This window comes from Sinohyriopsis cumingii, chromosome 15 (genome assembly GCF_028554795.1).
Source record: "Sinohyriopsis cumingii isolate HCF-2022 chromosome 15, ASM2855479v2, whole genome shotgun sequence".
Lineage (NCBI taxonomy): Eukaryota > Metazoa > Mollusca > Bivalvia > Unionida > Unionidae > Sinohyriopsis > Sinohyriopsis cumingii.
The window spans coordinates 133,443,631-133,470,304 of NC_142975.1; the positions used below are offsets into that span (position 1 = coordinate 133,443,631).

Sequence of the window (26,674 nt, forward strand, 5' to 3'; positions counted from 1 at the left end):
TATGTACACAAAATTGCAATTATGGGGATCTTAGTGATAGATTCAGTCATCTTGCTTGGTGCAAGGCTACTCAAACATTATGACGGGAATTTTAGTGATAGATCTATCCCTCCGGGTTTATGGTATTGCTGGTGCCAGCACCAACCAGACTGCCTTTTGCATGGCCAGCAAGCATGAAGACCATACTCCCGGTGAACCAGCCGTCTGTACCAATATAAAGAAATCACTCGGCAGAGCTTGCTTGTCTTATATTCACTGATTATCTGCATGGTATTGGCTGTGAATTATATAAAGATGATGGCATTGCATCAGTGTTGCAGCCTCTCCAGTGGCCTAAGTAGTTAGAATGTCAGCCTCAGATGGGGGAGATTGCAGGCTTGAATCCCAGCCGAGTCATACGAAAGACTTATAAAAATTTTGCCAATAGCTGCCTCACTAGGTGCTCAGCATTAAGAGGTTAGTGTTAGGATTGGTCGGCCTGTTGTCAGTATAATGTGACCAGCTGGGACATGTTGTTGTCTGTCTGCAGCATGGTGCCCCAGTGCAAGGCACTGACATTGTAGCAATAAGACTGAAAAATTGTTAAAGCTACATTAAAAGTCCAAATCACACACACACACAAATACATCATTGTTGCACAGGCAATGGTTTAACCCAAAATGGAAGCAGACCATAAACAGGAGATTTCAAACCATGAGTGTGAAGGATATTCTTGAGCAACAGCCATACTCCAATTCAACCATGGAGACGATGGAGTTTGGTTTTAAGGCTGCCATCGAGAAGATATACCAGATGTTGTCAGCTTTGGAATGTTGTCCACCCCTACAATCATGCATGATTATGAAATCAAACATTTGTTGACATCGATGGTAAAGAAATCTCCAGCCTTTCAGCTGCTTCCCTAGTCAACAGAACTTGAGATTAATGATAGACTGTCTGGATGTATGTGTTACCTGTGGAATGCTAAAGCTTTCTGTTCAGAGAACCAAGAACCAAGGACATTTTCATCATGCCGGTACAAGACATATTGTGCCACCTACCATATTGATCTCCCTGCATTAGATAAAAATTTAGAGGAGTTAACATGTCTGCCCAATTAAAATGTGTCTCACAATTTCAGTGCAGGTTTGGAACATTGTTGCCATGTCATCGATTTTGAATTTGGAGTCTTGGCACTCTTCTGAGTAGCGGAAAAATTGGCCAGCCAATATGGCAGGATTTGACAGCCCAAATTGCTCAGGTCATTAATAGAGCAGCTAACCAGCAGGGAAGTCGTACAGACCCCCTGGCACAGACTAAAATAACCCTTCCAAACAAACTTTCTCCGTAGAAGCCTCAGAAAGCAGAAATAACGCCTTCTACGAAAATTAATCCGCAAAATTTCGACCCAAAGTGCATTTTTAGGCATAAAAAAAAACAGCATTTTTTGGGGGGGGATATTGTAAAATTTGTTTGTGCCATAATGAATTATGGTGGGTTGCAATTTTATGAGTAAATCTGATCAAGACCGATTCGATACCTGCTGCGTGGATCATGAAGATTAATCGTGACAAAACCGTGTGGAGTTGCCTGAGCGTGACTGAAGAAATTTTTAAACTTATTTATATCCATATCGCCGTTACACCAAGTTTGATGAATATTCCTTAGAGTGTGAGTATCAACGCCATTAAATACCGATAAAATATTACAATTATCTCTAATTACCTTCGGAATTTGCGTATATCGTTGCGTCACGTAAATCACATCGGTGTTCTTGTGTCGGCCACGCGAGAATATCCTAGCTGGGTTAGTTTGTTTATCCAGCATCACATCATCGAAAACGACAAGATTATTAGCATCACCGTCTAAACTTTCCACTGATGGAGCTTCATTGATATCCGTTATAAATTCTATTGTGCCATCTTCAGTATTATCACTAAATTCTTTTAATACCTGATAACATCGCTGATCATCAACAGATGGCGCAACCAAATATAATTTATCCCATTTCAACCATCTCATTATCAAATTCAACAACAATTGCGTTTTTCCAGAACCAGATGGTCCAATGATTATCATTCTAATCGAATTTGGTAATGCCTCGGTGTGCTTTACTTGCTCGCGTTTTTTCGTGGCTGAAAAATCAATTACATTCATGTTATTAGAATATTATGGATTCATATTGTGTTAAGTGTCGCACTCGAACTGCTACGCTAAATCCAATCGAAGTCGTTACGCGCAACAACAGGAATGCAATCAAAGGTGAATGTGAAGTTTGCAAGACAATCAAGTTTAGATTTGTAAAAAAAAAAGTAGAACCGGAGGAGACATCGCCGCCTCCTTAACAAATCTACCTGGAGCTCCTTGGGCGAAATATCCCGGAGAGAAACATTTACCAGGATATAATTACTGCGGACCTGGTACAAGGCTAGATATAAGACTTAACGATAATAATCAACCAAATCCTGGCGAGGATCCAGTAAACGCTATCGATAACGCATGCTACTATCACGATCTTGCATATCGCAGCGGAGATTTACAACAAAGACATCTCGCTGATATTAAATTAATTCACGCAATAGATGCTATTCCTGATAAAAATTTCAAAGAGAAATTGGCAACTTGGTTGATAAAAGGAGCAATGAAAGGTAAATTAGTACTAGGTGCTGGTTAATTTATAATGGAGCAAATATATTATTCTCCGCGAGGATTTTGGAAAGGAAAATCAGCAATTGCCAAACTTGCTAAAGCGGCAAAAGTAAAACAATCCACCGCTGCATCATGGTTATCAAAGCAAGCTGTTTGGCAAATTTATCTTCCTCCGCCTAAAAAAATACCATATGCGAGTTTCTCCGTCAGTGTACCTAACGAAGTTCATCAGGCCGACTTAATGTTTCTTCCTCACGATACCGTTAATGGAATCACATACAAATATGTTTTGACGATTGTTGATATTGCTAGCAGATACAAGGAAGCGGAACCATTATCGAATAAAACAGCAACGGAAATAGCAAAAGCATTTGAGAAAATTTATTCACGATCTCCATTAACATGGCCGAAGCTTCTCCAGGTTGATCCAGGTCGAGAATTTCTTGGCGCGGTTACTTCACTGATGAAAAAGAATAATGTTAAAATCCGTCGCGGTATTGTAGGTGTTCATCACAATCAGGCTATCGTTGAGAGATTCAATAAAACTCTTGCAGAACGATTATTCGGATATCAATACGCGAGAGAATTTATTCAAGATAAACGATCTCACGATTGGGTAACAAGATTACCTCACGTGATTAATGCGCTAAATAACGAAGTAACACGAACAATATCAATGAAACCCGCAATTGCAATTACAAAGACAAAAATACCACTAAAGCGAGATTCTACTATTCCACCTGTGCTAGGTAGCGTTATTGTAAGGTATTTGTATAAGGAAGGAGAAGCCGAGGGTGGCAGAAAAAGAGCAACTGATCCAAACTGGAGTGTTACGACACATAAAATATCAGCTGTAACAAGATCATCAGGAAGGCCAGCGATTTATTTTCTAGATTCACTAGCGCCACAACGCGGATTTACCAAAGAAGAATTACAAATAATACCAAAGGATACTCAATTACCACCATCGTCGTTAATGTGAAATTTAATTCTACCTAACTGAGATAATTTTCTTACTCGAGACACGGCCAGATAAACTAAATTTGACCAGGAAATTCTATCATCGACAATCCAGACTTGACCATCTACTGTTAATCCTTGTGATGAATGTATCGTTGCTGCGTATCCGAGTTTCCATGGTGATTTTTCGGCATTTATCGCATCATTGACAAGATTAATATCAACGAAAATAATATCATTTAAAACCATTATTTTTTTTTCTCCACATGGCAAAGTAACATTAATATTTTGTTTCCTAGTATCAGCTGGCTTGTAGCACAACGGAACCTGCAATGTTGGAAATTTCTCACAATGAAGTTTGAATAGTATTTCCTGAATAGTATCGCGAATAATTTTTCTGCTAGCAACGATCAAATGATCTGGACGCCACAAAGTTAGAAAATTATCCATCGGAGTCTCATCAATTATTTTTCTCATCACATCACATTGAAACTTATTAGGTTGCAACCGAATCATTTTTTTAAACTCGGTCAGTAAAATATCATTAGATCTATAATCAGCATCAATCTCTTCATAATAATCCACAAAATTTCTAAGCCATCTATGAGGAGATTCGCCATCAATAGGATCAGGTTGGCCGTGATCGCCGCACATTATTACTGCGGTGTTTTTCTCTTCCAACCAACTTAGGAATGATTTTAGTATAACTAAATTTACTGTGCAAATTTCATCAAATATTATAATCTTATTAACGTACTTGTTTCCCATTCGAGCCGGATCCCACAATCCACCACTATATTTGAAATAACTGTGATAAGTACAAGAATTAACACCACGCTGCTTTATTTCTCTTGCTAGTCTGTGAGTTGGAGTTAACACGATCATATCAGAATTTGAAAATAAGTTTATTGCTCGTGTTGTTTTACCACTACCGCCAGGACCATTCATGTAAACAAATTTATTTCGTGAAATCGGATCGAATGCGGATGCTGCTGTTGATATTTCATCATATTGGTTTTTATGAAACTTATTGCAATCTTCCACATCAGCGTCTTCACAATAATCCAGAATATCCTCATTCTTTATTCTCCAGGTTCCCCATGAACCATCGGCGATTAAATTCTCCAACCTACATTGGAATTTTTTATCGATATAAAACGAATCCGTTGCAACCCTTACCGCGATATCAGCAAATTTATTTATCATTGACAACAAATTAATACTCACATAAGCGAGCATCGATGATCTTAAATGCGTATACTGCGCTGATTCTCCATCGAGATAAGTAATCACGGTACCTAATTTTTCTCCATCAATAATAATATTTTCTCTATTGCAGAATATTCCACGTGATACTGTATCGGCAATAATAAAATCCATCTCAGCATCATTGATAAATAACCTAGCGTGACGGTGTTTATGATCAACTGATCCTCCTTGAGTAAATTTACCAATTATTTTTCTTCCGATATCTTTCGCGTTTTCACAATCTGTCGGCAACCACACTTCGGTCTGTTTTCTATACGATATAATTGCCTCACTTATCGTCAACGATATTAACATCGACGAATCCAACATATATCTCAACAATACCGTAGGGACCCATCTTCGCTGAGATAAATGCCGACCAAACCAAATATAGCAAATCTTATGTAAATTCTCAGCAAGTTCGAATGAAGTAACATGAGCGAATCCGGTCATAACAAAATCGGGTAATGGTCCGTTGATTGCAACTCTCGTCATCTCGTTGGTAGGATGGCCGAATTTAGCAAAGTAATCCGCACAATCACCATACCCAAGAAAACTTCCAGGATAGCACGCGCTCATATCAACAGAAATCATATCTTCGAAATAATATTTGGTATTCCACAATCCTCCATGGCCATATTCGATACAACTAAGTTGAATATCATTAAGAAACTCATTCCTCGTAGGTTTCCACGAATTTCTCTCTCTAGCAGCGTGAGCCGCAACAGACGGAACAGTAAAGCAGTTTGTTAATAATCGATCTGGATCTGACGAATATTTCTCCGCGATATTTTTCATCGATTCGTGTAATATTTCATCTCGGTAAATATCTCCGCGTGGCAATATAAATTGATCATATCTTTCTTCGCTAGAAAATAACCAAACCGATATTGGATCGGATTTGGTTAATAATTTGATATACCTGAACATTGCATCAGAATTGTTTTTGGATTCTTCCACGGGATAAAATTTAATGGAGCGATCTCGTGGAAATATCATTACCGACTGACTCCACGCATGTGAATTATGATCAACAATTTCGATTGGTGTTCCTCGAGAATTATACGGCGACGAATATAATATTTCACCCGATAACGTTTTAACCGTAATAGGAAATTTAAGTTTCTTGCTCAGCGCAGCAACATCATCAATCGATGCACCATCAGTAACCGTCCTTGCCCATAAATTAATTTTATCCAGTCTTAATTGAGTCAGACCAGATCCACGACGAGCATTTTTCATGTGTTCGATGACGCGCTCAGCAACGCAGTTTATTTTCGGAGATTCTTTCATCGCAGGTAGATTTTTAACATCAGGATTATTATTCAGCCGATAAATTCCATACACTACAGCACTAGAAGGATACGCCCTAGCATAATAAGGACCATCAATCCCTAATAACAATCCCGGCTTCGAATTCTTATCAAGAACGACATTTTTCTTACCGCCGCGTACTGGATCTCGTTTGTCGCGAATAATCCAAGTATCGTCCGGCATTTGTGCGATAAATTTTATTCCAAAGATAAATCGCTCCTCTTTGTGTTCAGATTTTATATGTTCGATTATCTTCTTTGCTCGCTCCAGATTCATCGTAGCATCAATGAAGTTAGTTTTCCACGTTGACCAAACATGAATCGCTCCATCATCGAAAAATTCTTTTTTTGCACGATCTACTTCAGGAATGATATATTCTGCCTCATCAAGATCAAATAAATCCATTATTATATTTTAGACAAATGTTTAAATTATAATATGCAATGCAAATGGATAATAGTCGGATCAACAAAGTCATGTGACAAATCCTGCAGAGGTGAATATTGCGGCGCTCATATATACGAAGTTCGACGAGGTAACAAAGGACCACAACGATGCTTAGTTTGCCAAGTTGGCATTCGAGGAAAGACTCGATTGTGTTTTTCTTGTGGTGGAAAGAAATATCGTGAGTTACGAAGATATTATGAAAAGAAATCTTTATCAGTAATTTCTTGTGAAGAAGATTATATTAATCGTTTCAAAGCAAATTATGATTTAGACTTATAAAATATTATATATGGAAATGAAATCAACGATTCCCATGAGTGAATATAAATCACATCCCATCATTGATGGTTACGAAGCATCCAAGGATGGAAATGTCAGACACATCAGAACAAAGAATTTTGTTGGTTTTGTTGATATGAATGGATATCTCAGATTTACAATCAATAAAAATAATATACGAAGAAGCACACATTACTTCGTTCATCGATTTACATTCGAATGTTTTCATGGACTCATCAATGATAATTTGGTTATAGATCATATCGATGGAAATAAACTCAACAACAAACTTTCCAATCTTCGAGCTGTGACTCAAAGTGAAAATTGTTCCTCAGGTAATTCTGGAAGGCATCCGAAATATGCCAAATCAGTTGAGTCGATAAATCTAGAAACAAATGAAAAAATTATATTTGAGTCGATAAATGCTGCTGCAAAGTATTATGAAATTAATGTAATATCGGTGTGGCGAGCAGCGGAGGGAATAATTCACAGAACATTTTCCTACAATCTCGGCGAGTGGATCAGATTCTCTTATGTACCAATAATATTCAATGATGACGAAGATCATTATGACGAAGATCATGATGATGACGACGACGAAGAATAATTAAATACTACAAAATTAATATAATGGACGAAGAAATAATAAACGACATCATTGCAGCGATTGATGATCTGAAGAAAAAGATAAATCTTCCATCGGAGTTAGACACAAATAAAATTCGATCTGAATTTGAAATGATTGTTCAAGGAAAACTTGAATATAAATATACGCTGCCGTCGGAATATAAATTAATAAAGAAAATCCAAATCGCGATATATCAATCACTTGCGACAGTCAGCGATGATCGCATCGAGGATTTTGTTAAATTATCGATGCTAGTAGAAAATGCTAGATTGATTTTATCAGACGCTTATGAATCACGAAAAATTACAAGTTCGCGTGTCAGGCAGTTGAAAAAACTTGTTGATGAAAGTAAAATTAGGGAATCATCAAATTCCTGAATAATTTCTGCAAAACAAAAAAAAAAGATTAATTTTGAAATTTCCCCCTGGTTTTTATTTATTTTTTTCGCCTATTTTTCCCACGGATACAGATTTGAAAATCTCACTCACGATTTCACCAAAAGATTGATACTCACAGTTTCCTCGCGTATATCAAGTAAATTTCCTTTTTGATCCGTTAGTTTGAAATTTATTCTTGACAAAAATCGATTATGACATCGCAGGTAAAACGGATTCATTGGCTCCTTGATTATCAAATAACCAGGAGATGCGCTAGGTGAAAATGAATACAATATAAAACCCTGATGGGCTTGATTTGACTCTGACGCATCAACATTGTAACTACCCTCGACAACATCCGCGTGAAGATAAATCGCGATAACTTCCGTTATATTAACGATATCCGGCGATATATGTCGTCCACCTTTGTCAGGATCGTTATTGTGTTTAAGAATCAATTCTGAATGTATTTTTTTGGTCCATGCGGCATGTAATTTCGGAAATAAATCATCAATGGTATCAGTGACGGATTTTCTCATCGCATCAAAATCAGAATTGGGAAATTTGAAATTTGGCAGTGTTTCCTCGGTTAATTCAAATACTCTCATGAATTTTTGTTTCTCACCCGAGTTCTTGATCAACTCGAATTTGCTAATAGGAAGAACATACTCGGCAATTGATATATCGTCGACTATCGCCCGAATAAACATATCATGATAATATTCAATATCATTCGCAAGTTGATTTAAAATTTTCACGTGCTTTATAATTTCGCTACATGAACCAGATTTATTTAGGATGCATTCATGAAATGATCCGCGCAATAAATTTAATTGTAATTCGTGTTCTTGAATAAACTCGTCGAGGGTTCTTCTTACCAAGATACCGTCTATGGGGGCTATTATCCTGTTAATGTGGGTAGCGTCGAAGATTTTCACATCTGGGGGGATTTTAGGAAGAGGCAGCCATGAGAGAATTCTTTCGTTAATAAAAGTGAAAGCGAACATTACCAGGTTAAATTTGTGATTATTCATGAGATTGATGGCGCTGTGGATCAAAGGTTTGTGTTTGATATCTCCATACCATCCTTCGTTGGTTGTAAAATCTTCCTTTTTTGGTTCCGGTAGTTCTGGAAGGGTTTCATCATACCAACCTGGAATAATAACATCCGATTTTTTTGGTTTTATCAGAGGTGCGACCTCGGGCCAACCTAATATATTCCTGATCGATGATTGGTAAATATCTACCACGTACGGTGATTTCACTTCTATCATTGACGATAGTGTTGGATCATGTGAAGATATCTTTATTCCCGGAGTAGCATCGCCGGTTAAATTTGATATTCTAGTGGTAAACTCATTATTCAGCTGATCAATTTCGTAACTACCGGTTGGTATACCAACGACGATCCAATCGGGTGTTCCATCGGGTTTATTTTTATTTGCAAAAACAAGTGAATTATTTGGCATCAAATTACCGAATGATTTTGATCTAACATTAGGCCAGCTATTGTAGACGCGCAATTGTGTTAACGCAATTTCATTAACGCTAATTGGTGTTGAGAAATTAATACTAAACTCGGGTTTCGTTGAACTTAGCGATATTAACGTTGTTGTTGGTGGTGTTGTGTTTGTCACGATCTGGGCTAGCTCGGACATTATTAATATTCATTTGTTCAATCTCCGAGTAAATACTAATCATTGAAGAAAATTCTAGATCGGATATAATACCATCATTAAGACTCTCAGAAAGTAACAATGATAACTTCGAGTACGCGTCACTGATCTTAGTTAGTTTACTTTTGTACGATGATAATTTTTCACTTGTGCACGATGAGATTTTTTTCGCGATGATATTAAGAACACCCGCGATTGTTGTTGTTGACGATATTATTATTGTTGCTACGATTGGCGCTATCATTGTTACCGCGGATAGAATTATTCCTGCACCGGCGACTACGGCTGATACTGCATACACGGCAACGTCAATAGTAACTAATTTGCGCTGGTATTTATTTATTTTTATCTGATAATCGTCAAGTTGTTTTTTTAACGAATCCTGCCATGATCGCGCCTGATTGTAGCGGTAATCCGATGCGGTCATTTATTAATTAGTTTATCCAATCAATTGCGTTTGTTTGATAAACATATTCGAAAATTACAAAATACTTCACCGATCTCATGGTGGTTCTATCTGGTGGTTCTAACGTAAATGTTTCGTCGATATTTTTAGTTAGTAAAATACTTAAATACCCGGAAGATTCATTGAAGTTATGGTACCATTCATTCTTTTTCATTGTTATCTTAAATTTTATCCTTGATAGAATATATATTCGATATAACCCAGTAATTGGCACAGAGAAGTTGAATAAATTTTCCTCGGGGGTCCACATTTTCACTCCCCCCAGACCGGACACCACAAACGGTATTGAACAAGTAAGATTATATGTTCCTACCTCTGGTGGAAATTTAATATTTTTTAATAATCCAATATGTTCCCTAACTATTGTTTCTTTTAAATTATCAATTTTTGTGGCTGTGTCGAAAAATTTATTGTTCAAACTTCGCATTGTTGAAACATCCGCGTGTATTTCTCTCACAATTTCTCTGAGATCGTCGTGTGATGTTATATCGACTTTTTTGTCAATTTTTTCGTCGTACATTGATGTATCGACCTTTTGACGCGCTAATTCATGTACCACGTTAATTTCATCGTTGATGGATTTTATTTGTCCTTGCATCACGTTAATCCCCTTGGTAAATTCAGGAACAACAACATTACCGAGTTTAATAATTTCCTCGTTGATTTTTTTGTTGAGATCGTCGATTGATGGTTTCTGACCAATCGAGATATTTACTTCGTTAATTTTGGCAAGAATATTAGTAATTTCCTCGTTGATTTTTTTTATTTTTTTGTTGAGATCGTCGATTGATGTTTTATCGATTTTCTGACTCATCGAGATATTTACTTCGTTAATTTCGGCAAGAATATTAGTAATTTCCTCGTTGATTTTTTTTATTTTCTCGCTAAGATCGTCATGTGATTCTTGATCGGCTTTTTTATTTGCTAGTTCGTTTGCGGCGGAGGAAGTATCACTGGATGTTTTTATATTCTCGTCAAATTTTTTGCTAAATTTAGCTAAAGCATCTTCAAATTTTTTAAGGTCGTTATTTAGCCTGTTAAGTCTTTTTGTCATTCTGTCCTGAAGATCGTCGTGTAATGCTTTATCGGCCTTCAGGGGTAACTTTGCTATAATATCGGCGATATCAGCAATAGATTTTAATACCATCTCCGATTGGCGAGTAAACTGACTAATGTGATCGTGGTATTCGTCTCGCTTGATTATATCAGTTATTTTGACGTTGCTAGTTTGTAATCGCCCTTCTGTATTTTGAAATACAGCAACTTCGCCGGGATCCACTTCTGACAGCGATAAAAGATTGTTAATATCACTCTTGGTTGCGAATTTTGATGTATCAATGTCGACTGCGTCTTTTTTTTCTTTCCTAAAGAGAGACCTACCGTAAATGTCAACCATGATATTTATCTACGGTATATTCAAATAAAATTTTGCGATAAGGATTGGATGATTTTGAAATTGCATCAAGGACGTTAATTGACTCTGGACCGCATATTGGTGGATCTGCTAATGTTTGTGTTGGAAGTGTTGAATACCAAACCGGAAGTTTTAGTTTTGACACGTATTTGATAAATTCATTTGGTGGTGCTAATCCATATGAGTCGAAGTAAATAACTTCGCGAGGATTAATCGCGTAAGCAACCCAGTGAGTGCCAGGGCCGGAATTTTTATCGAGATTTATTATTCCTGTCTCGGTAGGATTTGGTTTATCCGGTAGTTGATCTCGCATAAATACGCCCCTGAAAAATTTTATTTTCTTTTTTTTTGCTTCACTGATTAAATCTAAATTTGAGGCTGGTAGGCTCGACTTAGACCGGATCCGTACGGGGGTCGTCTTAGGTAAAGTCCTGATCCTTGTTTTTGCTGCATCATTTTTGCGAGAAGAAGAGGGAGAAGAGGGGGGAAGAGAATTCCTCCCTTTTTTTTGCGATATCCTTTTCCAATAACCTTTTTTGCTAATGTGGAACCTACTACTCCAGCAGCGCCCAATCCTACTGCCTTTGCAATCATGGGGGCCGCTGCAGCTATCAATCCTGGAATAGCGGCGAATAAAGGAAAAATACCACCTATTTTGATCATATCTCTGATTGCGCCTATCGAGAGATTCAGACGAATACCAATATTTGCTGATCTGGCTCTGGTGAAATGTCCGTGTTGATTTTTAGTTAACGATAGTTTATTAGGTCCACCGTGAAGTTGATTATTTTTTAAGGTTAAACTTAAACCTCGTCGTGCTGTTGTTGCCGATTGAAGTTTTTTCACCTGACCGGGGGTCAGAGTTACACTGACGTGATCGTATGGCATATTAATAATCACTTAATCTAAATTTAGAATTTATCACATGTTCTCTACGGGTGCGTCGATGACTCTCATTCTACCGCTGATGCCTTCCAGGATCATTGTTCTATCACTGAGAATAACTGCGATGGCTCTTGCGTTTCCTCCTGTGTTAATTCTGGCTTTAAAATGAATATCAACAACTGATTGTTTTACCAAATCGAGATGTTCCAAGGAAAAGTAATAGATAGGATAAAATTTATTAAAATCCAACTGTGATATTTGCAATCCGGTATCAATATTTTGATCGCGTCCCATAAAACTTAATAATCGATGATAAGCTCGTGCCGTAGAATATTGGGCAAAATTGATGGCTATTTCTTCGGTTGGCTCCTGTTGACCGTTTATTCTCAACGAAACGTTTGTTGCCTCGAATTGATCAAATATCATGTGACTATGTAATTGATTGTATCTATTTACGTCCTGGAGAACTACAAAGATGTGTCTGGGTGCGGAGGAGCCCTGTTGTGAAGCAATTCGCCAGGTAAAAATTCCGTTAATATCAATATCAAGGGAGTCGGTCATTGTTGTCAACCAAGACATAACGGATTTTCCTCCTTGATTCATAAATGACAATAATTTTTCTTCTATGATCATCGACGGTGTTATTGCTGGCATCCATAAGGTAATTCTTTCAAGGACAACTTTTCCAGCATCTGGACCAGCTTCTCGCCATAGGGCTCTATCATCATTTGCATCCCGAACAAAAATTATAGTGTGTTTCGCTCCGTAAATAACTTTTCTAAAATGTCTGCAAAATCCAAAAATATGAGATAACGGAATTGCACAGGAAAATCTTCGTTCACCTCCAACTAACATTTTATTTCGTGTTGCAAATCCAAGGTTGTAATTGTCATTGATGCTAAGTGCTACAGGGACGGCGGTGGCGGGGTTAGCAGCAACAGCAAGATTTGGTATACCAAAAGTAATTGAAATATCATCAGGATGATCACTGTTATCCTTGGCGAACATCATGCCAGGGCCGGCTGATCTGGTAAAATCATCCGAGTATCTTGCTAGTCCTATGATCGTCGTTGCTAAATCAACGTTGTTCGTGATTGATTCAATCTCCCTTCCATCGATCATGTAAGTGGCGTTCTTGAATAATGCCATGATACCATTATTAACAAATCCTATCTTATAATTTGCTCCAAAGTTGGTACCATCAGCATTTTTTACAATTCTTCCAACAAATTCGATATATGCCTCAGATGGAAGAAAATATCTTGTTGTATCGTGAACTTGAATTTCCTTTCGATTTCTTGAATCTGGCTCAACTACCTCGTACGAGAAATACTGGAAATCTCGCACTGATGTATCCCTACCTACTGGTTCATCCATGTCAAACACTTCATTTGACACTTGTGCGAACATTTATTATTAATAATATCGTCTAAAACGAAGACCATCACCTGAAACAAAACTTGTATTTGCTAGATTTGTATTAGCAACATTCTGCGCTAGATTTGTATTAGCAACTTCCTGTGCTAGATTTGTTATAGCAGCTTCCTGTGCTAGATCATTTATTTTTTTATTTGCCGCATCATTTATGGCCTTACTGACTTCAGGTGGCATTTCGCTGGTAATGGGTAATTTGACGGGTTGCTTTTTACGTACTAAACTTAATATTTTATCTTTGATAGCGTTGAAGCCTTTACTGGCCAAATTACCGATACCAGAAACAGCAGTCTCACCTATCTTTCCTATCGCTTTCAATCCTAGTTGTTTTACCATTGGTCCAATTTTAGGTATTACTCGCGTGACAAGACTTCCAATGATATCGCCGAATCCATTACCGTGAATATATTTGTATACTGGCAATCGAGAGTTTACTATGCGAACCTGATTAGGTCTGCGTTGATGTTTATGAACAATCATATTATTTCAATTGTGTTGATTTAATCGATGAGTTCATCGACAAACTCTTTATAAATGTGAGAATTAATGATACCACCACGAAATAATCGCTGACAAATATCTGATGCTTCGTTGACTATCTCACGGGAATTATTTCCTGCTCGCTTTCCTCCGATTAATACTTCAAGGCGAGATACATCGTTGACAACGCTGTCGGGGCAAACTGAATATCCACTTCCTGTTTTTTTTGTTTCTGGAGATTCCAATGGCGTTACGTAAAATACTTCATCTGACGGCGATGAAGATGTCCCTGATGACGATAACCCTGATGACGATGACTTCGGTGGCGAATCCCCTATAGGACTATCTTGTTTAGGATATTTATCCTTTATAGTAAGATATGAGCTCATAACCGCCTTTTCAGGAGTACCACTTCTCTCAGGTGGCGAATATGGTTCTCGTGGACGAAATGATGGAGGTGGTATTGGTCTGCCTGAATGCAACGCTGAATAATATTCAGAAATACCTCTCGAAATTTCCGGATCAAGTAAATGGCTTACCCTCTCTCTCTTAGGTGGCGAACTTTCCTTACCTGTAGGTAATGGATCGAGGTAGGAGTATGCTGATGCAGGAATATCCTTTTTAGGACTATCTTTTTTAGGACTAACCTTTTTAGGTGTTGTTAAATTTGATGCTCTCGCTTCCCCTTTTAATAACGCTATTCTGTAATTACCAACATCCAATGAAAATTTCCCAAAACCTTCATCAGAATATCTTATTGGTTTTCCTAAACTACCAAAATAAATCATCGCATACCAATCAAGTATTTTAACTTTATCAACATCAATATTTTTTCGCAAAAAGAATCTTTTATTTTCCGAAGAATCATCCGCAGCCATTTGAATTCGTTTTTCATTGGTATTGATTAAATACAACAAGTTTGTATCCAAATAATTATCCGCCGATATATTAGGATCAATTTTAAACGAACTACTAGCCGGTGATGATTTATATTCGGGTACAATTATCGGTTCATCACTTTGATCTTTTTTCTTTTTCGATTTTCTTTCCTTTTTCTGAGGTGAAGTTTTTTCTTTTGGTCTAGCTCCTAATTCCTCTGGTTGAAATATTGGCTCCTGTGGTTGAATATCTTCCTGTGGTATTATTTTTCTTCCTCGTGGTTTAGGTTTTGGTCTAGTTTCTAATTCCTCTGGTTGAATTATTGTTTCCTGCGGTTGAATATCTTCCTGTGGTATTATTTTTCTTCCTCGTGTTTTAGTTTTTTCTTTTCTTTCTTGTTGTTTTCTTTCTTTCTCTTGCTGTTTTCTTTCTTTCTCTTGCTGTTTTCTTTCTTCCGCCATTTGTTTATTATGATCATATCTATCGTCTGCTGCTGCCATAAATCTTCTAAAAGATGGATCCCTTTCACTCGCTTGCGTTTTTCCATCATAAATTCTAAATAACATACTAAACCAACTTTTACGAGTTGGATATCTTCCTCTTCCTATATCAGACAAATAGTCATTTCGAATACTGAACATATCTTCAGCAAGTTGACCAAATTGATCTAAACTATATATCGTAGATAGCGGTTGTGATATTATATTCCATCCCTCATCGGTGAAATTTTCTCTTAAATCATCGATATCAAATTTTCTTTTTTTTACTCCAGGTTTTCTCCCTCTAGGTTTTGCTTCAGTTTTTCCTTTACGACCTACTTTAAAGGCAATTGCAGGTTGTCCACCCTGCTGCGCTGCCGCTGCTGCTATTGCTAATCGATCGGGTAACGTTCGTGATTGCTCCTCAATACCTTTCAACGCACGAAAAATTCCACGTTTTCTGGCTTCCTCATCTTCCTTATCTTTTTCGTCACCATATACAGTTTGTTCAATTGTTTTAGTAACTGGCTTCAACCATTTTGCCGAAGTTTCTAAAATTCCATGTTGTACATCTTCGTAACCACGAACATTTCTCTTAAATAATTGTTTTGTCGGAATGAGTTTCTTTAATGCAGCTAATTGTTCTCGCGCTAATCTAGCCGAATGAGGTTCTCCAACTGTACTAGTTTTCCGACTCATCTTATTTTCAACTATATTGTTTTATTGTGAGATAAAATTAGCATCTGCAACCTTTCATTGCAATCGCACATAAATTTTACAATACCCCCCCCAAAAAAAATGCTGTTTTTTTTTATGCCTAAAAATGCACTTTGGGTCGAAATTTTGCGGATTAATTTTCGTAGAAGGCGTTATTTCTGCTTTCTGAGGCATCTACGGAGAAAGTTTGTTTGGAAGGGTTATTTTAGTCTGTGCCAGGGGGTCTGTACGACTTCCCTGCTGCTACAAGACATATTGTGCCACCTACCATATTGATCTCCCTGCATTAGATAAAAATTTAGAGGAGTTAACATGTCTGCCCAATTAAAATGTGTCTCACAATTTCAGTGCAGGTTTGGAACATTGTTGCCATGTCATCGATTTTGAATTTGGAGTCTTGGCACTCTTCTGAGTAGCGGAAAAATTGGCCAGCCAATATGGCAGGATTTGACAGCCCAAATTGCTCAGGTCATTAATAGAGCAGCTAACCATTCATTGACATGCATTGACTGCTTCTGCCAGTTTTGATGTATATGCTGTGACCAGCAGCTACTCTTAATCAGCATATATCAAACATGTTGATATTAGTGCATGAAACGAATAAGGTCAGTTTACCCACGTTTTGAGATCCTTATGTGAAAATTCACTGAGCTGCCATCTTGGATAGATGGGGTTAATTGTTGGTAAAAAAAAAAGATTCCTGACCTTTTCCAGACTGGTATGCAACCTTTTTCAGACCTTTGCAACAAAATCTTCCACATTCTACAAACCAACTTGGATATAACTTGCAATGCTGAGCTGAACAAACTATAATAACAGCACTGTCATGGTATTAGCATGCATCCTATTTTTCTATATTCCAAGTGAAATCTGTAACCCATCTATCATTTTCATTTGATATTGTTATATTCCTTTTGAATAGTTCTTTTTTTCTTGGCATTGTTTGGTTTCTTTTGCCAATGATGGCTTCCAGGCATCGAGATACCTCCACATGTTGACATTTAGCATCTGTCATCAGACGTCGCATGGACACAATAAATTTTTCTTTAGTTAAAAACATCTAGTGAAAGCAGACTAAATGTGAGTGATTTATCTTATCATCTCACACAGATTCATGAATGGTCATCAGAAAGAATTTGCTGTTATTATCACTTGGTTTCTAATATTTCTTTTAATATCAGAATATATGCTGATTTAATTTACTGGATATGCCTAAAAATGCAAATGGCTAGATAGACAGGCTAGTATTTTGTTCCACAGTCCACCATGAAATTGACTAGCATCAAACATGCAGGCCTGTAGCAGTTTTGCACACTGGTCTGTGACACATGTTTGCATGCCATGTCGCTAAAGCTGCATGATGCTCTTACTTGAAGAATGACCTCATTCGGCTCACTATTGCTGTTTTAAGGCAAAATTAAAAAAGTTTGGTGAAAGGCAGCTGCTTCACCCTTATCATTTTACAAGCCAGTCATCCCAGCCATAATGGAGGGACTACGTGACACAAGCAAATGGGATCTAAACCTTATGCCTGCAGACAACAGCCAAACCAGTTTAGGATGCAATCTCATAGCCCCCTATATCCCACCACTGACAACCTCACTACCTGCAGACAGTCTGTCAGTGGGTGCCAAAGTGTTTCCAGTCCTATCTCCCACCACTGTCAACCTCACTGCCTGCAGACGGTCTGTCAGTGGGTGCCAAAGTGTTTCCAGTCCTATCTCCCACCACTGTCAACCTCACTGCCTGCAGACGGTCTGTCAGTGGGTGCCAAAGTGTTTCCAGTCCTATCTCCCACCACTGTCAACCTCACTGCCTGCAGACGGTCTGTCAGTGGGTGCCAAAGTGTTTCCAGTCCTATCTCCCACCACTGTCAACCTCACTGCCTGCAGACGGTCTGTCAGTGGGTGCCAAAGTGTTTCCAGTCCTATCTCCCACCACTGTCAACCTCACTGCCTGCAGATGGTCTATCAGTCGGTAACAGTGTTTCAAGTCCACTGATCAAAACAAGAATATCATGAACAAGGTTTGAGTCTCGGATTCAGCCAATGTGGGTAATTGAGAAAGCTTGCCAGTAGCTTCTTGTGGATTGATGGTTCTTTCCGGGGTTTTCCTGGGTTCTTCCTCCACCATTAATACTGGCCGCCATGTATAGCCTATCATGTGCTGAAAATGGTGTTAAACATTTTCTTTCTCTCAATCAGCATACAAAGCAGGGAACCAGACTACTCTGCTTGATGAAACAGACTGGCCAAGTTTCTTGTAGTTTTTCTCGAAATAAATATTTTGAGAATTATATGTTCTGGTTTTTACAAAAGGTATCTGACTTTCATTTAATATAATTGAAATTTTGTACAACAACATTAGAAAGGAGTTTGTTGTTGATATCACATGACTATTGGACTTCCGATGTCGTTGTTTGAGATTTGTTAAGTCATGTGACTATTAACGCAAATAGCAAGTACTGGGTCAGGTTTCATCTATGCCGAGTTTTGTCTAGTCTGTCAGCGGATTAAAGACATAACGATTACAATACTTGCCATTTTTGAGAAAATAAATAATAACATAGTTTAAATTTGCTTGGCTCGCTGATAAGCTATCTTACAGTGGTGGCAGATTCCAAATATTTTATATGTATTTGCTCTGAACCCACACTCCATCCTAAATGTCCAAATTTGAAAAATGGGGATGGAATATTTGGAGGAAACCCAGATTAGAAAAATTTCGGATCTTTGAACTGAACTTTGGCGTGAAACTATTACACAGTGCCATGTAGCTTGAAGCATTGGTTTCATATCTTAAATAGAACACAGGTGAAACGGGAAAGTGTTGTCCCTTTTATTATATATTAAGAAACGTTAAGAGCCCATGTATCAGTACAGGTTTGGGGACTGGTTTATTGAACTACAAGAAGACAAGTTGATTTTACAGAAAATTCAGTCCTTGTTTATACAACAATATATGATTTTGAAGGTCTTTTGTCAAAATTTAAATCAACCCTTTTGTAAATGTATTTAAATAATGGAATTTTTAACCAAATCGTCTTAATGTGTTTAGGTTGTTTGAAAAATCTTGTTTCGGATTTTATAGGTACAGTTTTGTTCAGGCTTAAACTTTTTTCATTACAAGATTCTAATACTTTAATTTAGCTTTTCATACTGTGATAGGAAAAGTTTAATTGTATAACATGCATATATATTGCTATAGAATTCTTTAGAATTAAAGGTTTGAAAGGAAACAAATTTATGCTCATTTTGTTGTTTCCATGTAGCAACATAATGCAGGTCAGCAAAGCAAAGTTAGAATTTGTATTCTGTACATTGAAATGGCTTTAAATGCCAATTTATAGGAATATAGTCAGATTTGTTTCGTGTGACTTTTGTGGTTTTGTACATGGTCATCTTTTCTTACATGTGTGTTTTGGAGTCTTGAAAGAGAAACATTTTCAGATTTGGAAATGCATGTTTTATAATCCAAAATGTTCTTTAATTCCATTCATTGATGGTCATATGTTAACCTTGAAAAAATTAATTATATCCTGGAAAAGACCTGGAAATTTATATTCATAAAAGCATGGGAACCATGTTTGTTACAAATGGGGATCAGAGGAACTGCCTTTTCACATCAACCTTGAAATGAAAGCTATCATAAGTTCTAGAAGGACCAAGTGTGAGAAGTCAGAATTGATCATATTATACAACTCCATAGTGGTGATTTACCTTCTCAAATGCATATGGGTGGGTCACTAAATTGCATCATATGCATCATGATTATGCTGGATTCGCCATTGAATGTTGAAGATTCTGTCATCTTATTAACATGGTTATCATTTGTGTGACCATAGGCTGTGTTGCTTTAAGTAGAATAGTGGGTTAGGATAGCGGATTCACATTCACGTAATGAATCCAGTCTTTATTCCCTAGAATGATCCCTGATGTGTAAGTAGGATGCTAAGCAAGGAAATCCAATCTTTCTTCACTGGAGGATCCCTGAGGTATGGGTAGGATACTAAGCATTCTCCCTTCCTGTTACCTATTCTCCTAATGTTACCTAATGTAATTAAGAGAAAGCAAAATTATGTTTCTCTGACAATATTTACTTGATCAGATTACTTCAGGACTCTGCCACCCACCCTGCTATGTGAGCATCCTGGTTGGTAGATCACCTGGCGTAAAAATGGTTGACATCTAAAAAAATGGTTGACTTCTAGTGGTATTAAGGGGAGGTAATCAATAAGAGTTATTTCTCTCTCTCTCTCTCTCTCTCTCTCTATATATATATATATATATATATATATATATATATATATATATATATATATATATATATATATAGTGGAGCCTCGTTAATCTGGACTAATCCGGACTCCGTTTATCCGGAAACCTCGCTATCCGGACATAATTCAACAGGAACGGAATTCCTAAACGTTAATTTGCTCCGTTAATCAAGAAATCCGCGTTCCGGATCCAGAAATCAAAATCGGGGACCAAAGTGTAAAATTACATTAAAACTTGTCTCGATAATCCGGAAATAAATCTGTCCAAAAATAAGAAAATTCGAAAAATCGTATGTGAAAGTACAATCAGAAGAATAATACATAAAACACAGTAGTGAAGCCCTTGAGAATCTATGGCCACTATCAATAACTAAGTAGCGTGACCATATTGTAACCAGCGATTGTATAAACAATGTCTGTTTTAGCTAGTCGCTGACGGGGGGTGTTAATAATTAAATAAACACACTGGGATCAAATCGTCCACGCTTTTTGACATAACATATGGTAAATAAATTAAAAGTGTCATTAAGCCTTTTTGTTGTTTACCAATTGTATGTAACAATCATAGTTTATTGTTTGCTTTGCAAATACAGTTGACATTTTTAAGCTGTGGACAGTATAGGGCTTCAAAGAATCCAGGCAAACAAAGGTTACAGACTTCTTCAGGAAATTGACATAATAAATATATGTACAGTACATACATGTACATGAACATAGTGTGATGTGTTCGATGTGTTAATTGTCTAAACTTCTATTTACTGTATATGTACGTACAAGCACATGTTATAATAATGTGAAATAAACACAGATTAATAGATGTATTCATTAATTTATTTCAACCATTATTGAATATACAGTACATTACATTTAAAGCTAGCATATGCATGTACATATATATGGTGTGATGGTATCATAAAATAAAAAATGTGCATGATTCAATTATCTGGAAAACTCGTTATTCCGGACATATTCACTGGGAACGACTGTGTCTGGATTAATGAGGCTCCACTGTGTGTATATATATATATATATATAGAGAGAGAGAGAGAGAGAGAGAGAGACGGAAAAGACAAATGTTCGTCAAATTAGTTGCTCTGGATATGGGAGGTAGCAGACTTGCTCTTCGTGGTAGAAATTACACATGCCTAATATTTAAATTGTCCTTAGAGAATTATGAAAGAGTTTTAGATTTTATGTACTGTTAATTCACTATTTTAATTTGGTACCAATTTCCTGGAATTTTTTTCAATACATACTTAAAATTAAAAGCTCAAGAAACAATCATTTAATGAAAACAAAACCTGTTCCTTAATCCATGAATTTAATTGCAGTAGAGTACCAGGTATTTTTTTTCAATGACAAAATATGCTTTTGATCAGACTCTTATGATGTTGCCCGAAAATTGGAATACCCAGAGATTAAAATTGATAATCATAATGAGCAGTATTATGGATAAAAATTATTATCTCCCTGTGAATCTGGATAAAGATCATTTTACTTTACTGACTCTAAATGTCATTTTGTTTTTGCAAAAAGGCAAATACTGATACCCACAGATTTTAATGATTTCACCTCATCTTAGATCATTCTGGGGGGCCCCGAGTGGCCAAGTGGTCTAAAGCGTTCACCGTTCCGGATCACTGCCAGCTCACCTCTGTCTGCGTGGGTTCGAGTCCAAGGCTCGGCTAGCGTGGGTGCGTGGGAAAGCTTGCCAGTAGCTTTAAATGGCGTTAAACCCTAGAACAACAACAACAAGATCATTCTGCAGTAGCCTTGTTTTGTACAGTCGTGGACAATCCTTTAATTTGTGTTCTTTTAAAATGAGTTGTTGTTATCCTTGAAAGGTTCTTGAATTTGTCCCAAAAAACCCTTCTTGAATTATGCCATAAACTCACTGAAATTATCTGTGAGCAAACAGAATGTTAGAACTGTATAAAATATATCAGTTTTTAGATTAACAATTTTAGTTTCTTCCAGATTCATTTTCCAAAAGTAATAAATAATAAATTGGGATGAAATTGGGTGGATCAAATGACAAATAATACAGATAATTAACATAGTAAGATATAGGAAAGGTTCCATTTTCCTAAGACATAATATTCCATACAAACCATTGAAAGTCCTTGAAAAGTCATTGAGAAAACTTCTCCCAGACTTAAAGAAGCATGTTACCTAGGATATGCTACCACCAGTTTTCCTTTTTGGGATTTTCTTTGGCCATGAATGTTGCCTTGCATTCATATTGTATTATCTAGCACTTGGAGTTTAGTCAATATACAAATTACATCTGCATATCAGAATATGTACTGTGTAATGAAAAATGTTTGGATGCTGGTAATTTTTGTCTCGCCAGTGCAAAATGTAGGGTTTACTTTTCCAACAATGTTGGACCGCTTCGGTGGCCTAAGTGGTAAGAACGTCCGCCTCAGATGCAGGAGGTTGCAGATTCGAACCCCAGCCAAGTCATACCAAAGATTCATAAAAATTTTACTAGCAGCTGCCTCACTTGGCACTCAGCATTAAGAGGTTAGTGTTAGGACTGGTCGGCCTGGTATCAGGATAATGTGACTGGGTGGGACATGATGCTACATGTCTGTGGCATTATGCCCCGGTGCTAGACATCACTATAAACTGCCACACTGCAGACATTATAGCAATATGACTGAAAAAATGCTAAAGCTATGTTAAAAAATCAACTTTAGCACACACACACACATTCACACACTTTAAAAGCATTGTTGCCAGTGTTAAATGTCAGATTTTAGTTCAGTTCTTCTGACACTGTTGTATGTTAAGAAATGAGACTTAATGGGATTATTCATCTTGGATGGTACTAATCACAAATTAAATTTTTGTATTTAGCTCAGTTTCTCCAGTACTATAAAGTTTTGTATGCATGGTCATGAAACTTGATGTGTAGGTCACAGTGAGCTAATTTTTCATGCTCTAGTGATTTTGTAGGAGTATTGGATTATGCTACATGAGAACATGCAAGACGTAGCATTCTGGGAATTCTTGTTCTCATTCCTTTGAAAAATAGGCCAGATATAAGTATCATGTTTCCAGTGGTGTTGTTGGTCACATTGGCATGAGTGGTAGGTTTTGCTTTTAGTTCAGTACTTTTTTTACACTGTTGTATGTACTGTCATGAAGCTTGATGGGTATATTTATCTTGGAGGACAGTATTCACACTTGCCAAAAGTAGGACACAATAACCAACTTTTCACACTTCAGTAACTTTGTTTTGGGTGTTTAGAATAAGTTCTGGTGGAACAGGCAAAACGTAGCATTTTACGGAATTCTTGTTACTTGGTGTACAAGTCTAACCTCACTGTAAAAATGTATGATGTAAACATTTGCATTAATTATAATCCATTACTACTTGATCTGTTGAGCCCTGTCAGAAATTAAAAAAATCGTAAGTGTTTGCTGTTATGTGATAAAGATTTAAAGCAGTATAAACAGTTTTTTTAATCCGGTAAAGTTTGAAAGTAGTAAAATAAATTCACAGTAATTGAGTGACTCATGAGCTCTTTCTCTGTTTTCAGTACCAAAATTTACTCATCCTGCTGCTATATGTGATCAGAGGTTGTGGTCAATACAGGAGTGTGCTGATGTATTCACCAAATCTCTCTCAAGTCTTAAAGATGAGCTCGGCAGACAGGGAGAGGGAGGAATGCTGATATGGGATAAGGTGGGTTCAGATCAGGGAGTGAGAGGGATGTTGATGTGGGATGATTTGATTTTAAAATATGGAGAGGAAGGGATTCCTTACTGAGATAAGATCAAGGAGTGAGAGGGATGTTGATGTGGGATGATTTGATTTTAAAATATGGAGAGGAAGGGATTCCTTACTGAGATAAGATCAGGGAGTGAGAGGGATGTTGATGTGGGATGATTTGATTTTAAAATATGGAGAGGAAGGGATTCCTTACTGAGATAAGATCAAGGAGTGAGAGGGATGTTGATGTGGGATGATTTGATTTTAAATATGGAGATGATTTTTTACTGAGATAAGATGGTTTTAGGCCAGAAGAGGGAGGCATTGTAGGATAAGAAATGGCTGAAGGGATGCTATTACAGGATAAAGCAAATTCATGCTGAGAGAGGGATGGATGCTAGTGTGGGATGGAGTTGGTTCAGATAGAGGTATTAACCTTTGTATTAAATAATCTTGGGATCACTGTAGACTGAAACACTGCAGACATCATAGTGATATGACTGGAAAATTGTTAAAGCTACATTAAAACTCAAAATCACACATACACACTAATAATGTTGGATCAGTACAATGAATAGTGTAGGGTTTAAGAAACAGATGAAGACTGTTTAATGGGGATTTTATTGCTTCATCTGGTATCCCTTAACATTCTTCTGCAAAAGTTAAAATGTTAAGAAGTTCAGCCACCTATTTGTAAAATGGTTAGCTTCATACCAAATCCAACAAAGTTCATCTGGTATTTATTGGCACTTTGCTTTTAGTCGTACACTGTTCAGTCAGGATTCCTTCAAGGCTCAGTTGTATATCCTCCTCTTTTTCTAATCTTCAAAGATAACTTTGAGTATTGATTTCAGATGATGCAGCCCTTCACTCCTAGATATTATTGTTACCCAGAAGAAACTAAACATGGACAATCTTAAAGTTGTCAGAACAAACCAAATGGATAACAAATGATAGAAAATGTAGTGTATATGATCTTGTGAACATCACAAAGACTCATAGTTCCTAGACAAGTTATTGAAAATGTTAAGTATGAGAAACTTTTAACTGCTTTGAAAGACAATTTGTTGTTGTCAACCACCCAAAATCGATTTTACCATGTTTGGCTGTGTATATTTCAATTTCTCCTTAAAATGCATTTCCCACTAACATTAATATTAGGAATAAAAGCCTGCTACTCCCAAATCCAGCCCTGCTAAATGACAAAAATCCATCTTTGTGTTTGTGTGTGTGTGTGTGTGTGTGTGTGTGTGTACGTGTGTGCACATATATATATATTTTACATTCAAAGGGCAGTAACTCTTGCCCATTACATACCCTTGCCACCACTCATGTTGCCAATTTTCATGCTTCACTTCTCTACAACAGCATTATATGGAATAACCCTCCCATTAAATCCAAGTCTTTTTGTTTTGAACTTTGTGCCATCCTTTAAAATTTTTGGATTTATTTGCATTAATATTGATTTATACATAGGTATACCCCCTTTATGAATCAGTCTTAATCCAAATAAATCCAAAAGCTAGCACATTACTAAAGTAACAACCTATATCTGATATGAGAGAACATGGTTTAGTTTTAAGGCTGCAGTTGTAAAGAGATACCAGTTGCTGCTTGCTTTAGAATGCCCTCCACCCACTACCACCATACCTGACTTTATTGTCAAAGCATCTGTTGACATTGACAATGAGGAATAGTTTCTTTTCCATCTGCTTCCCTTGTCAGGCAGATGAAGGAGATTAATGATTGGCTGTCCAAATGTATCCGTGACCCAGGGAATGCTAGAACCTTTTCAGAAAACAAGGTACCAGCCACGTTCTCATCATGCAGGCAGGCAACACATTCCACTGCCTACCATACTAAACTCCTGGCATAATTCTTTGTAATGAAATTATCAATCAGAATATTACGATCTGATAAGAAAACATTGATTGTTTTATTTATTTGTGTGCTATTGCACAACAAGCCACCTACCCTCGCTCATTGTTTGTTAAAATGTTGGAGATTGTAGTAGGAATATGTAATCATTATTAAGGGTTCTCCAAAAATTACCCATTCATAATTTACACAATAGTCATCCCAGTATTATTGATTAAAGTAATTAAGGCAATAACATAGTCACAACATGAAATCATTGGTTTTTAGGAGAGATCCCAAGCAACCCGGAGGTTTCAGTAATGGGTTATGATATTACTATAAATCAGCAATGATCTTTTTGTTTATAATTCGTAAACAGAATAAAATGAATAAACTCTGACATTCTTGTTTTTTTTAGTACTAATCAGTAGTAAAGAGTAACAGCTAGGCTTATGCAACCCACATTAAAATGCATCTGTTATTTTTATCAGCGCTAAAGTTTCTTGTTT

At 36.9% G+C, this 26,674-nt stretch overlaps 1 protein-coding gene across 1 annotated transcript in view; it reads left to right on the plus strand.

Moving 5' to 3' along the window:
* LOC149782809 (SUMO-activating enzyme subunit 2-like) overlaps window positions 1-26,674 on the plus strand; it is a 104,052-nt gene that overhangs the window by 44,497 nt on the left and 32,881 nt on the right. The window contains exon 10 of the mRNA XM_089934325.1: window positions 24,136-24,281. Coding sequence (XP_089790451.1) covers window positions 24,136-24,281 — 146 coding nt within the window. The remainder of the gene's footprint in view (window positions 1-24,135; window positions 24,282-26,674) is intronic.